Here is a 13,928-nt window from a genome sequence, read left to right as displayed (position 1 = left end):
TGTCACATGCAGATGCTTGTTTTGCAGAATTAGGGCCTCATATGCACAAGCTTGCTTTGTAGCACTAGGGCTGTCCTGCCCAGGCACTGCTAGAAGTGATCAAACCAATCTCTGCAGCAGTACACTGTCTGCCCTTGCATGTGTTTGTACCCAGGGTTATTCTCCTCCCAAGACTGTACCTTGTGATGAGTGATGCACATTGTCCTGTCTTTGGATGCCAGGCAGATTTCGAGGGGGAGGAGGGGGTGGCCTCTTGCAGAAAAAGCAATCTCTCCTGCTCTCTTTGAGCTCGTCCCTTACATTGACATACAAACTGCCAGGACTGTTGTGACGGCTGTATGAATCCTCCTCTTCTTCATCTTCTGTCTCCTCTCTGCTGTCTTTTAGGTCATCCTTCTTTTCCTCATCCACCTCAACTTCTTGTTGGCATCTCAATCCAATTGCACATTGATCTCTTGAGTTCTGCTTGGCTTTTAATATTAAAGAAAGCATGATTTCATTTAAAAATTGCCATCTGGAAGCACTTCTTGTTTCAAGGATTCATACAGAAGCAACACAATGGCTAATAAAACTTTTATGAACTGATACAGCAGGAAAGCTGTCAAATTCATACCATCAGTGAAGAGCTTTTTAAATATTTACTAAATCAACAGTGGAAGTTTTTGTTGTATCTTGCTACTCTGATACACACCATCTTCGTGTGTGCAATGTTAAACTTTTCTAGAGCGGCTGTCAGAATGAAATCACACACATCTCCCCTGCCTCCAGAATTTCTATTACCTGACTTTCAAAGCAGCACAGTGCAACCACTTTGCAAAATAAAGCCTAGCTCACACATCTATGTTATTGCTTTTTGTGCAATGGGATTTGGGTGCTGATTTGAATCTCTCCAAAATGAAACAGACATTGTCAATGGGAGACATGACTGTAGACTTGTGGAAACAGAGCTCTTCTGTCTCTAGTGACCCACAGACCAAGAACTAAATGGAGGGATGTTAAAGTGCACATTTTAATCATTGTGTACACCATCAAAATTTTAGTAGTCAGCCTCAGTAAGGTAACAGAGTAAGCTACACAATCTGTCAGCAGACCTTATCAAGCCTTTGAGGTAGGCTTCCATTCTGCTATCCTTTGGTGAAGCCTGCCTTTCACCACTGATTCAAATGGGAGGTTAGGGCATCTACCTGGCTAATGTGGTACAATTCATGCTCTTTTTCCAGGTGCTCACCGTGAGGTGTTCCCATATACAATGTGGCAGAGACAGTGAAAATTTTATCAGAGCAAACCTGTTTTTTCACAGTGTCTATCATCTACCTCTATGTGCTAAAGCAACCAGTTTGAACTTAGCAAATAAAAACGTCCTTTTCATATGTATGAGACAATTGAAAAAATAAAATTGTCAACAAGATAAAAAGAAGATTAAACTTAGTCTCATAGTTCCATGATACTGTAAGATATATGCAAAAATATATGCCATTGGTAAATGCAAACAAGCAACTTTGCAGTTTTCAAGGGGAATGCATATGACCGCACAGATCATCAACAGATTGTCACCAATCTGTGCTTGGAAGTAGGAACATCAAGCTGCAAAATGTCAACTACCTGTGCCTCCACACAGGACTTGACTGCACCTGTAGGCAGTGCCTCCCCTTTTATGAAGGTTCTTCTCTGAGAGCTTGGAGAATTCTGCAGCTTTCTAGGTTCAGAGTGGAGATGACAAATTTACAGAGTTCAAAAGGAGGGGCGGTTGCACTGAGGTCTCTCTTACTGAGCAAGAACTTTGTTATCCCAACTGAATCCCTCAGCTGCCTTTTTCTTTTAGGACATCTGCCCACCCTGGAAGTTGCAGTAACATGTGGAAATTGAAAGTGCAGAGTAACTTGCCCTCTCTGCCCATGAACTCACTGATTTGACACAGCACATGATACACTCATTTGAGCAGTACCAACAAAGCTGTCTAGCAACATGACTTACCCACAGCTGGTGGAGCTTCTAAGCCCAACATAAGCTCATAAGAGTCACTGTCCTCCACTTCCTCCTTACAATTAGTGAAATCACTTGTTGCATAGTTCTAGAAAGAAAAAAAAAAGAGAATTTTTGTTTCACATTTTGTCATTGATACAACATTCTGCTAGGAGGAGAGTGAAGACAGAAACATCATGCATTTGCAGCTATGTAGTGGTATACACACTGCAGGCAAAAAGGACTGTGTATCTCTGGATACAGCGAAAGGACACCATGTTCTAACACCAAACACCAAGTCTGCACAGCAGGGATTTACGCTCACTGACATTCCCTTTCTCTAGCACTTTGCTGGGCTGTCCAGAGAGTTCCCAACTCTGCAGCACTCAAAGATTAAGAGAAAGATCAGCAACAGAGAAACATGAAGTCCATAGGGCATGACTGCAGAGCTCAAGGGTGCAAGAAATCTCTGGGGAGCTCATTACAAACAGTGGTTTTTACCAAAAGCCACGTGTGCACTGAGAAACCAGAAATGGGCCTGCAAAGCATGTTTGGAGTTCTACCTCAGTGAACAAATGTGGCAGAGTGGTGTTTTGTTCCTCTAGAAAGCTGTTACGTTCACACAGCACTATGCAAAATTAGCACAAGGAGGGTCAGAAAATGGATTCTCTAAAACATTATCAGTGTATTTCCTCAAACTTCTGCTCACAGTGAAAAGCAAGCCTGGAACACAACTACAGACAGTTCTGCTGTCTAGAATACAGAACACACATTTTTTAATAGGCGGTTTTCAGAAACAACTGGAATTTCAAAAAGTGCCAGTTTTTTTAAAGAAACAGCAGGACCTCGATTCGATTCTCTATAGACACAATGAAGTCCTCAATAATTAATCAGGAGTTTTGAATCACAAAATCTTAACTCCAGGGGTTTGAATACACCACCCCCAAAGAAGGTAAGGAAACAGCATGGTCCATATATCATCCAGACTGCAAGGTCAATTACAAGCAGAATAGTGGACAGTGAAGTCAAGAGGAAGAATGATAAGCAGTTACATGCTTCTGCATGGCACACAAAATGACTCTTAGGAGCTCATGCCTGAAGAAACTTGTTCAAAGTATCCTGGTGCCTCCTGGCACACGCAGCCATTGCCCAGGGACAGAGTTCTCATTCTCAATGCATGAAAGAGGAAAATATTTTGAGAAATAGCAGGTTTTTCTGGGGAACTGAGAATACATTCTTCCCTGCTGCTGTTTACACAGCCATCTCCTGATTACCAGTCTGAAGCCCTGCAGCCACCAGACTGTGCAGGTCCCTCCTTGGCTCGCTGTGCTGCTGTACAAACACACCTGGATCTTTCCACAGCTACATTCCCCTTCAACAACAGAGGATTCCTCTCTGCCTCCTTTGCCCATATAATGTGTGCATCAGAAAGAGAATCTTGTTTTTTTTTTGAACTTCCCTATTATTTATGTAGTTCCTTTATGCTTCACAGGAACAGGATACCTCTAAAAAGCCCTGAAGTTAGGGCTTTTCAGAATATTTATTTTCAAAAGATTTAGGCCTGCATGTGCTAAATGTAAGTGTACATTGTGAGAGTGAAAAAGGACTTTGATATGTTTCCTGTGAAGAGAAGATGTGTGTAGAAGAAATCAAGCAAGGAGAGATCTAGATATATGAAGTTCTTCTGCTATAACACTGGAGTACCACACCCAGGAAATTCTTTCAAAGTCACATTTTAATGTTTCAGAAGACTGAAGCCAACTGAAGTTCAGCTGTTCTGCTAGTAGCTGCTCCACTGATAATGCTGAGCTGTAGGGAATTCAGGATGTAATTCAAAAGTTTAGCCCCTGACTACACTTTCTAAAAGTCTCCTGGACCTTTGAGATACAGAAAAGCTGAACAGATGGAAACAGACTTTAACTAAATATGTTTACACTAGAAAAAAATTCTGTATAATGAATAATTGACAGAAGTCTCCTTGACACTGGACATGTTCACACCGTGCAGCTGAAAATCATGCAGTGTCTCCAAAGGCCGTGGAAAGTGTCCTTATTTGAGAATACAAATCAACATAACTAAATTGGAATAATGCCACAGCTCAGCTTGCAAACCTTGCCATGATGCCCCGAATGAATGCTCATTGCTTTTGAAGTTTGAAGTGTCTTTTATATGGGCTGGGTCATGTAACTTGAATGTAGTAGCATAGCTGAACTTCCAAGTTGTTTAAGACTGCTTGGCTAAAAATGGATCTTTGATTTACTCTAGAGATTTCTTATGGATGCCAAGCCACCTTCCAAAGGAAGAACTAGCTTAAACAGAAACCAGCATTACAAAAAAAAAAAGTTTAAAAAGTTGTTCTCAGCACAAGACTGACAACAAAGACTATGGAAAAGGGCTCTGAATGTTTGAAACTAGTTTATGAGTTAGCAAAATAATTCCCTTGCTTCAGGATGCTACAGGAATGCTAGTATGCAATGAAAGTCCTCTGACAGACTGAAATTGCTTCAAGTCTTAAGATTAAATGCCACCTCTCAAAGTCAAAATGTAGACACCTAATTTTCTGTCTCTTATGTATTTTAACTGTCTTGATTATTGAATTTCAAAAAGGTAAAGTTTTTTAATAGCTTCAAAACTGTTCCTCTTATACAAAGCCTGAACTGATTTATCTCAGTACCTTACTCAGGAATTCATTAGGAAAATTATAATAACCATCTTGTCAGCATTTTTTTACAATGCTTTTCTGAAGAGCCATCTTTGTAAGGCACACATTTGAAAAGATTTTTCCCTTGTTTTAAATTGAGACAGTCATCCATGCTGGCAGGGGCTGACACCATTGAAATTATGTGCATTTACCTTATTATATAGTGAGGAGTGAAACATCAAAGAATTCAGAGGAATCTAAGCCAACAGTGATGTTGCATCAAGAGCCAGAAGCATCTGGACATCAGCACTTCGTTTATAAACAGTTACTCACAGTCAATCACAGGTCACATCAGCCTTTATGTATAAGACATAAATGGATATGTCTAAAATATATCCATACTATTATATTTCTAGAAACAAAGTAAGAACTTCTGATTTATGTAGGGCAGCTTGATCTTCTGGATTCAAGGGCATTTCCAGCTGCCTGTTGGATAGAATTCAGGCTTGCAAGTAGACATCCCAAAAATACCCTCCAGTCACACTAAGGCCTGTTCTTCCACGGCTGAGACAAATCTGGTTGCCTGATTTGTTTATAACATGTCACCACAACATTCCTTCTTATCCCACTCCCAACATTCAAAATTTGCAGTTCTGCCAAGAAATGCACTGCTCATTTTTCCGTCTCCCACTGCTCTGTAGCTCAGCATTTCAGAGCAGAGGACAACTACAGCATGGCTGTCTTACAGGCACAGTTTCAGGCATCGTCTTCTGACTCTTAAGCAACAAGATAATATTCAAGTCCCTGCCAGTCACCTGGAGTTGAACCTGTGTTGATCACCAGGAAATACCAATTTCTACCATGTGACTTCCTTGAGATATGGAGCCCTGATCCTCCTGGGATTTTGAGAAACAAGTTGTCAAATGCTGGTTAAAGCTACCACAGTCTATAGTCTATATGGGCTTGCTAGAAAGGCTGCAAGAGCACACAGAGCCAAGATCCTAGCACAGCAGTGCTTTTACAAGTATCTCATACCAACTGAGCAGTATGTGGATGTCTATGTCTTTGGAGTCAGGGCATCCTAAAGAAAATAAGTATTTTCCCTAAATATCATTAGAGAAGAAAACTAAGAGGAGATGGTCTCATTTGCACTTTTTATTTCAGCACCTTTTGGTTTTTTTCTCTTCAGTGCATATTTCAATGAGGCAAACAGCCCTCTTTGAATAGTAAAATCAACAGCTTTGAAAACTTAGAAGTTGATGTGAACTGCAAACACTTCAAAATTTCATGTAACTGTATTAAGAGTGTGTCCATTCATAAATCACTACACTGGATCATGGACTCGGAAAGAATTTGAAAAATATTTCTATTATTTAAATTGCTAATAGGGTACTGAATAGTACAAGAACCAGGATGATACTAATTAATAAGCCTTTCTATTTTCACAATGAATTGTTGAAAAATACCCTTAAAAAACATTTCTTATTACTTCTGATTTCTTGTTAGATTCATTTCATTTTGTGCCGTGGTCTTTCTCACAGTATTCTTAAGTGTCTATGCTACAATTCTTGACCTTAGCAACCTGATACAGCTTCTACTTCCTGTGGACTTCATAATCCTAATTGGGGTTGTTTGCTTGCTACTACTTCAACCTTTCCTTCACAATGAAGTAAGTATGGACTTGGATATGTTTTGTTTTTTTTTTTAATGCTGCTATTATGTTGTTATTTTTCATTCCTGTCACAGAAACTAGATACAATAACATATTTCAGACTGCTCTCACCAAGGTTACCTTGTCTGGACAACTTCAATGATCTCCTCTTCTTTGTTTACACAGAAAAGAGCCCTCTTGCCATTTCCTTAACTTAAAAAGTCAAAACCTTATCAATGCAATTAAAAACTTGTTGGATAATGTCTCTTGTTGTATTCCTTTCCACGTAGATGCTGGTAACCTGGATCTCAGTGAAAGCGTACATGCTGGTACACAAACACACTGAAAGTGTCCTTCCAACAGCAGTGAATTTATGCACAGAAAATAAAGGGATGTAAATAGGGTAAGTAATTTCAGCACCTCAAAACAGAAGAAATTGTCTTCCTTGCCTGGACGTTTCCACCATTTCTTTGTCACAGGTGTACCAGATTTGCTTTCCTATGTTCTTGCTTTCAGAGAAACTGGACTGAAACACAGCAGTTGGATTTTTTCCCCCATCCCCACATGATTTGCTCGTACCACTCCTCAGACCTGCCAGCACTGTCTGCTTAGCCTCTCAGTGCAGCAACTGAAGCAAAAGGGATATATTTCCACTGGGAATTACCTTCACAGTTTTTGCTCCTTTTCTTTCACCCTCACTGTGGTGTAGCCTACACTATGCCCATTATCACTGTCCTGCCAGAACTTTCCAGAATGCAGAGGTCAGAACTAGTATACCATAGGAAATAATTTCCATTTGCACTGTCAGGTCTTCATGAACTGCAAGCAGGCAATTTGGCAAACACTTTTCTTTCACTCAGTTCCAACTGCATCCCTCAGCCTAGTGACCAACTATTCCGGTTATAAAAATTTTTCTAACTCTCAAGTCTGCATTAATTACGAATATTCACATATTCTACAATGTAAAATATTTAAAGTACTGGAAGTGTTTAAGTATTTATGACTAATTTTTCCCAGGGACCTGTATGAGCACCTGGAGAAATGACTGAGAAAGTGAGCTTCATAAAATTGATCACATGCATGAGGACAGATCCAACATTGTTGTTCATTAGCTTTATTAATATAAAACACCTTTAGTAGTACCCTATTAGCTTACTTGATGACTCAGGCTTGCAAAAAACCATGAGAAAACCCTGAAGCATGAGGGCAATGAACCATTCAATGCAGTGTTATAACCCAAGACAAAAACCAACCTGGTTGTAAAGCCAGACAGGTGGGAAGAACAGTGGTGGACAGAAGCTTTCCTGCACATGTTCTGCCATGCAATACTGAAACAAACAGGCATTTAAAGCAGTGTGGACTGCCCAGCCCAGGGGCTGAATCCAGCTCTTGAAACACTTGAACTCACCCTCCTGGCCTAAGCAAGACTTGTCTTAGAAAAAGCCAAGAACGACATATATTATCCTTCCAGCCAAAACTGCTGCTGCCATCCGCTTGCTCCCCGTGTGTCAGAGCAAGCTGATGTGCAAAGCAGCCTGTCCTCTGAGGAAGCACGGCTGGGCCAGCCCTGTGTGCTCCACCCTGGGCCTCAGGCTGTGCCGGGCGCTGCACGTGCAGCACTGCTGGGCCAGAGAGAGCAGCGCTTCCATCTCCCAGAGATGGATTAGAACACCCTTCCCTGCTCGGCTTGTTCACAGGGAAGGTGTGAGGGCATCAGAAGTGCCTGGGATTTTTCTCACTGATGCCTTTCAATGTTGTTTCCCATGATTTCCCTTCAGTTTACTGTGCCTTATTGAGGCCTCGCAGTCTCAACACCACATGTCAGATCTCACAGTGTCCCTAACATCCATTAGCCAGCGGGGCAAGAGGCAACCGACTTAAAACTGTGTGTGCCACACAAGTTAGACCACAAAAAGAACAGGTATTTCACACCAGTAACTGTTTTTTAATAAAGCTAAGAACAAAAATTCTAGGAACAAAAGGCAATGACTGATCTGTTACTCAGGATGATTTCTCAGAGTAGCAGGCAAGTACAATTTATTGCAAATCCCTCATGCCCTCCTTACACAGCTGTTTACACCATGTGGTTTTTTATTAGATGTCTGGACATAAAAAACACAGTAGTGTTGTTGAATATTAAATATATATTACCCCCATCCCCTTTTGCCATTGCCATACTTCCATTAGGCCTTTAAATTCCAACAATTTTAAGTGTTCAAGGTCAGTATAGAAGAGGGCTTTAAGCAACATAATCTAGTGGAAAAAGATGGGGTGGACTACATGATTAAAAATCCCGATTCTACCTGAGCAGGACACAAGATTTTTGAATCCTTCAAAGGCATGTTCCTGCTGTGCAAAACTTCAGCATTATCATTCCAGACTTCTTTTTTTGGGGTCATATGTGTGTGCATAAGTGGTTCTTTTATCTGTATGGGTTTCAGTTTAACCAAACACTCTACTTTTTTTCATATTAATTCAAATCAAGAGTATCACATGACCTGGTGGACAAGCACACTTATGTGCTGATTATGCTAATCCTAACAAATTATAACTTAAAAAACACATAATAAATACTGTACAAAACCAAGAAAGACACAGAATGACAGGAAAAATAATACTGTGACATTCATAGTAATTTGTAAAATTCCCTCTGCATAAAATTTGTCCCAAGTCTCAACTGCTACCATGTTTTCTGCAATACTGAAAGATAACAAAATTCTAGAGTTCCCATCCCCTTATGCTAAAGGTACATAAAATGTACATAACTACCAAAAAAAGAGATTACATAGAATAAATGAGAAATAAAATGCTCCACTGCCAAAATCTAATGATTTTGTGATCAGTCTGGAGCAAATGTATGACTGAAACAAATGATTTGTACTATATTAAGAAACTAAACAAATTAAAACATCAACAAATACCCAACTTTGGGCTCAGAGATTTTAATAACAGGAAAAAGGAATTGTTTCACTTGAAATTATCTATTGCAATCTTAAATAATTTAATTCTGGGCTCCATTATTAAGCCATTTCATTTGCACATTTACTTTAACTTCATTACAAGCAGATCTACTGCACTGTATGTCAGCCACCATCCCCCTGAACTGATCCCTACTTGCAACATTATTTTGTGCAATTTCACACTTACTTTGTAAGCTTGTCTATCAAATCACAGCAAACTTTCTGCAACTTTGTTAACTCCTGCTTTTCAGTGAGTTTCTGCGGGGGAAGAAGAAAAATAAGCCCTCTCTTTGGAAAAGAGAGGAAAACAAATATACAAAAAAGACCCAGAGAAAGTAAAGGCTTGGTGTGTTGATAACTGTTCACTTATTATTATACAGCCTTCATGACTATGGCTGTGAGAGAGAAATATTTACTGCAAGAGAAACAAAAGAAGACTTCTAATCACACAACTAAATTTACTGGTATATACAAAAATATGTTTCTTAAAAATCAAATTGCTGCAGTCTGCATTTGAAGAATTTGTGCTCAATTTCCCTCTTCTGTGCATTTATGCTGTTCTCTAATCTAGCTACTGAATATCAAGGGATTTTTCTTCTGAACATTCAAAAATAAAATTTCTCCTCAGACTCATTTTAGCTCATTTCTCCTTTAATGACAATTCCTGTTACTTCACTTTTCACACACCCACACAATTTTTTGAAAGACTTTCAAATCTTGTATAGTACTGATTCTGCTGAAAAAAAAAATCCACTACTGTTTGACAGGCTGTGTAATCATTGCAAACTCCACAAAAGCACTCCTATCTCTCACACAGGTTAATTTTTCAATCTAGCAGGGTAAGAATTTTTTCTTGCTGTTCTGATTTTTTTTTCCTGAGCAAACCAATAACCGTTCTCCAGAGAGCTTCTCTTTCACTTGGTGACTGTGATTACACTGTTTGAACTCTCAGTGGAGTTTCTAAATTACCACTCCCTTAGCAGATCCAGCAGTAGCAGAGAGAGAATCACAGAATCATTTAGGTTGGAAAAGACCTCCAAGATCATTAAGTCCAACCACCAACCTAACACTGTTAAGTCCCACTGGGCCCTGTCCCTAAGAGCCGTGGCAGCTTGTGGGACCAAAACCTGAACCAGCTCCACTCCTTTGCCAAGCCAGGACCTGCCTGTTGAAATCCACAGTTATTAATTTTCCCTCCACATATTTCTTTAATGCCTGGGAGATTTTGCTTTACATTTGCTGAGATCAGTTCATTAAAATACTAATTTCAAGCGGCAGTTTTCTGCTGGTGAGCACTGCCTGTAGTGCTGATACACTCTCAGCTACAGGAGAGTTCATAGATGCTCAGGTCCCTGGAAGCGGAGGTTGAAGATTAATTAAGTGACTGACTGACAGGAAAGACAGCAGAATTTTACATCTTATACCAGTTTATTTCTGCTTTTGTTTCTCCTAGATGGCACATACGAAAGCTTTATTTTTTTTTTTTTTTGAAATCCAAAACAAGCAAAAGTCATTGGCTCTGCAAATCTCTTTGATTCTCTTAGCAAATTATATGAGCAGGTAGGGATTTTGCCTTTGTAAAGCATAAATATGTTTTGGATGACCATAATATAATCCACTAGTGTGAAATATTTCAAATACTGCAGAGTGAGTAACAGCTAGACAGAAACACACCTGAAAGTGTAATGGACAAGTGGAAGAGCAACACTTGAGGAAGTCTTAAGATTAGCACTACAGAACAGCTGATGCTTAAGTAAGAAGAGTAAAAAAATGGCATTTAGCAAGGTTTTGGGCTCCTGAAAGAATCAGTGACTCTATGGAAGGAAAGGAATAGGATTTAGAAGGCACTGAGGAAATGCACTGAATGTGGTCACAGCCCAGGCAACTTTCAGCTCCTTTTCATGTAATGAGGAAAACATGGTCTGGCTGAGAAAAAGAACATTCAGTACTGTTTGTTTCAAATCTGTGCTTCAGATTACTGACAAGGATGTCATGGACTGTACTCTAAGTTGCAGAGATGCTCCTGGCAGAACATTTATGATTTATCACTAGTCTCGGGCTCTCCAGCACTAACACATCATCATTCCTCATTTTCTACCCTGTATTCCATGTATACACTGCAAAGTGCTACCCTAACATTTAAACAGCTGCTGTATTTTGCATGAGAACTACATTTTAGATGCCAAGAGTCACAGTATTGTAATTTAAAATAAAGAAACAGAAATTTCTACATTCTCTGGTGACTTCTGAGATTCTGCTCTTCTGCCCTGAATCTTGGTAAACAGTCAGAAATTTTTCTTCTTTTACAGAAATTAGCAGGATCTTTGCTCTATCTAGGCAACTTTAAAAAATATATTGAATTAAAGAGGAATAGGATAAAATGTCTGAATCTGTGAAATACCACGGTATTTCTAGAATATGTTCTACATACATGTGCTAAGAATAGTCAGAGTTTTCACATATGGATGTTAATATTAAGGTTCTTAAAATCTTTGCATTCCTAAACAATAGCAAAGCTAAAGAATGAGAAAAGCATTTGAAATAGCAGTTATTACCTGTACTGCATTCAACCATGTCTATTAAAACATAGACCATAGACAAAACCAGCAAAAATTATCTAGTGAAGCACTCTGTGGGAAAACACTGCTACAGCACGTGGTAATATCAGGCACTTAATAACCAACAAAAGCAGGAAAAATGTCAAAGGTAAACGTAAGAAACATTAAAAAAAATAAACCTTTTCCCCTCTGAAACAGATATCATGAAAATTACATCCTTAATCAATCAGATAAATAATTATCCTCTGCAGAATTTAGTCTTCAAATCCAAGTAAGCTCCTTCTCTTATTTTTGCTTGACTCTAAATGGATCTACACATGGTGCAGGCATTTGCTTTCAGATTCAACTATTATAAATGTTCCACTAGTACTTTGACCATTTTGCATTATTCTTTCAGTTCAGGTACATCTTGCAATTTATGAGCTGAAGTGATACTGTAGTTAAAGAAAGCAAATGAGATTACAGGTTCTACCTGAGAGTTCACCTCTTTTTTTCCCTAAAATAGAGATGACAATTTTGTCATTCTGTAAGCAAGTTTCAGGACTTGGTAACAGCCAGCAAACTACTTTGAGAACTCTGGACATCAATTTAAGTGAAAGCTCTTCTCTCACTCCCAAAAAGACAATCCATGCATTTGGTCAGTGACTCTACACTACTGTGTTCAGATAAATTATTTAATTTTAAGGTGCTTTGCTGATTTCACATGTTTTAGTGACAGCTGGTTATATTCAATGGCTGTATATTTACTACATTCAAACTGTATCCATTGTCTCAGAAATACACCCTGCATTTACAGCTAAAATAGACAGAAATTCAGTCTTATTTGGATCCATTTTTCATACAGCACACAAGCAATATGAAGTTCATCTTCCTGGCTTCCACAAGCCCTCTGACAATCCAGACTCCAAAACAGAGGAAAGAAGGTAGCAATAGAGAAAAAGAATTCCAAGCTTCTTTAAAAATTCTAAAGGTACTTGCAACTTAGCAAAATAAAATTATTTTCAATAATCTGTTTTGTAATATAAATTCACTTTTGTGTTTCACCTGAATATTTCCACTGTAGAATCACAGAATGGATGGGGTTGAAAGAGACCTTAAAGATCATCCCCCTTGCTGTGGGCAGGGACCCCTTCTGCTAGATCAGGTTGCTCAGAGCTCCATACAACCTGCCTTGGACACTTCCAAGGATGAGGCATCCACAACTTCTCTGGCAGCCTGTTCCAGTGTCTCACCACTCTCATAACAAAGAATTTGTTCCTAATATCAAATCTAATCCTATCCTATTTCAGTTTGAATCCATTTCCCCTAGTCCACATGCTCTTGTAAAAAGGCTCTCCAGATTTCTTGTAGGCTCCCTTCAGGCACTGGAAGGCCACAATTAGGTTGCCCCAAAGCCTTCTCTTTTCCAGGCTGAACATCCCCAATTCTCAAGTCTTTCCTCACAGGAGAGGTACTCTATTCCTCTAAACACCTTGTTGGTTATGAAGAGAAAGCCCTGATGTTTGAGCAAAAAATTATACAACATGAAACATGAGTTAACAGAAGATGCTATTTAAATAAACAGAGGTTTATTTGTTATAATTGTATATGGTATTTCTCTCTGAAACACTCCCATATCTTAAGGAAAACACCTAGTTATCTTAGCTTTGTTTGATTTCTGAACAGTAACAAACTAACAGTGAGCAGTCACCAGTTCCTCCGGAGTCTTTCTGAGAGTAGACCTATGGGATTTGTACCTGGGATCACACACACTTGTGAAACCTGCTGTGGTACGGGGTCTCTGCCCCTAGACAACAACATCCTACTTGACCTACGATGTTGCCTTCCTTCCATCTTCACCACAGCCTGATTTCAGCTGTAACTGCTTTCCATGTAAACCCCCAAAGCACACAGATTAATATACTCAGCATTGTATCCTCTCAGAATTTTACAAGAACAAATATGCGTTGAACAACAAAATGCACAGAATTGTGTGCTTTATATCAAAATCTGTCTAACCTGAGGAAAGGCTAAACAAATATAGGCGTTTTGCATAAATCTGAAAGAAATATATTCCCTGACTGATGACTCAAATACAATTAGTGGCTGCTTGCAGAAGGTAAATGAGTACCTGCTAAAAGCCATAAAAATCCCTTTTGATGGTATGATACGCATTG

General features: G+C 39.2%; 1 protein-coding gene across 3 annotated transcripts in view; it reads right to left on the bottom strand.

The window, feature by feature from the left end:
- Positions 1-13,928, bottom strand: part of BANK1 (B cell scaffold protein with ankyrin repeats 1) — a 132,559-nt gene that overhangs the window by 22,655 nt on the left and 95,976 nt on the right. For all 3 annotated transcript variants that reach the window (XM_039702008.1, XM_039702009.1, XM_039702010.1), the window contains exons 9-10: positions 1,975-2,071; positions 180-470 (exon numbers count right to left, since the gene is read on the bottom strand). In XM_039702008.1, coding sequence (XP_039557942.1) covers positions 180-470; positions 1,975-2,071 — 388 coding nt within the window. The remainder of the gene's footprint in view (positions 1-179; positions 471-1,974; positions 2,072-13,928) is intronic.

Source organism: Passer montanus, unplaced genomic scaffold, assembly GCF_014805655.1.
Source record: "Passer montanus isolate IOZ18808 unplaced genomic scaffold, ASM1480565v1 scaffold151, whole genome shotgun sequence".
In the NCBI taxonomy this organism is placed as follows: Eukaryota; Metazoa; Chordata; class Aves; order Passeriformes; family Passeridae; genus Passer; species Passer montanus.
The sequence above is the reverse complement of the archived record's forward strand: the minus strand, read 5'-3'. Positions and strand labels throughout refer to the sequence as shown.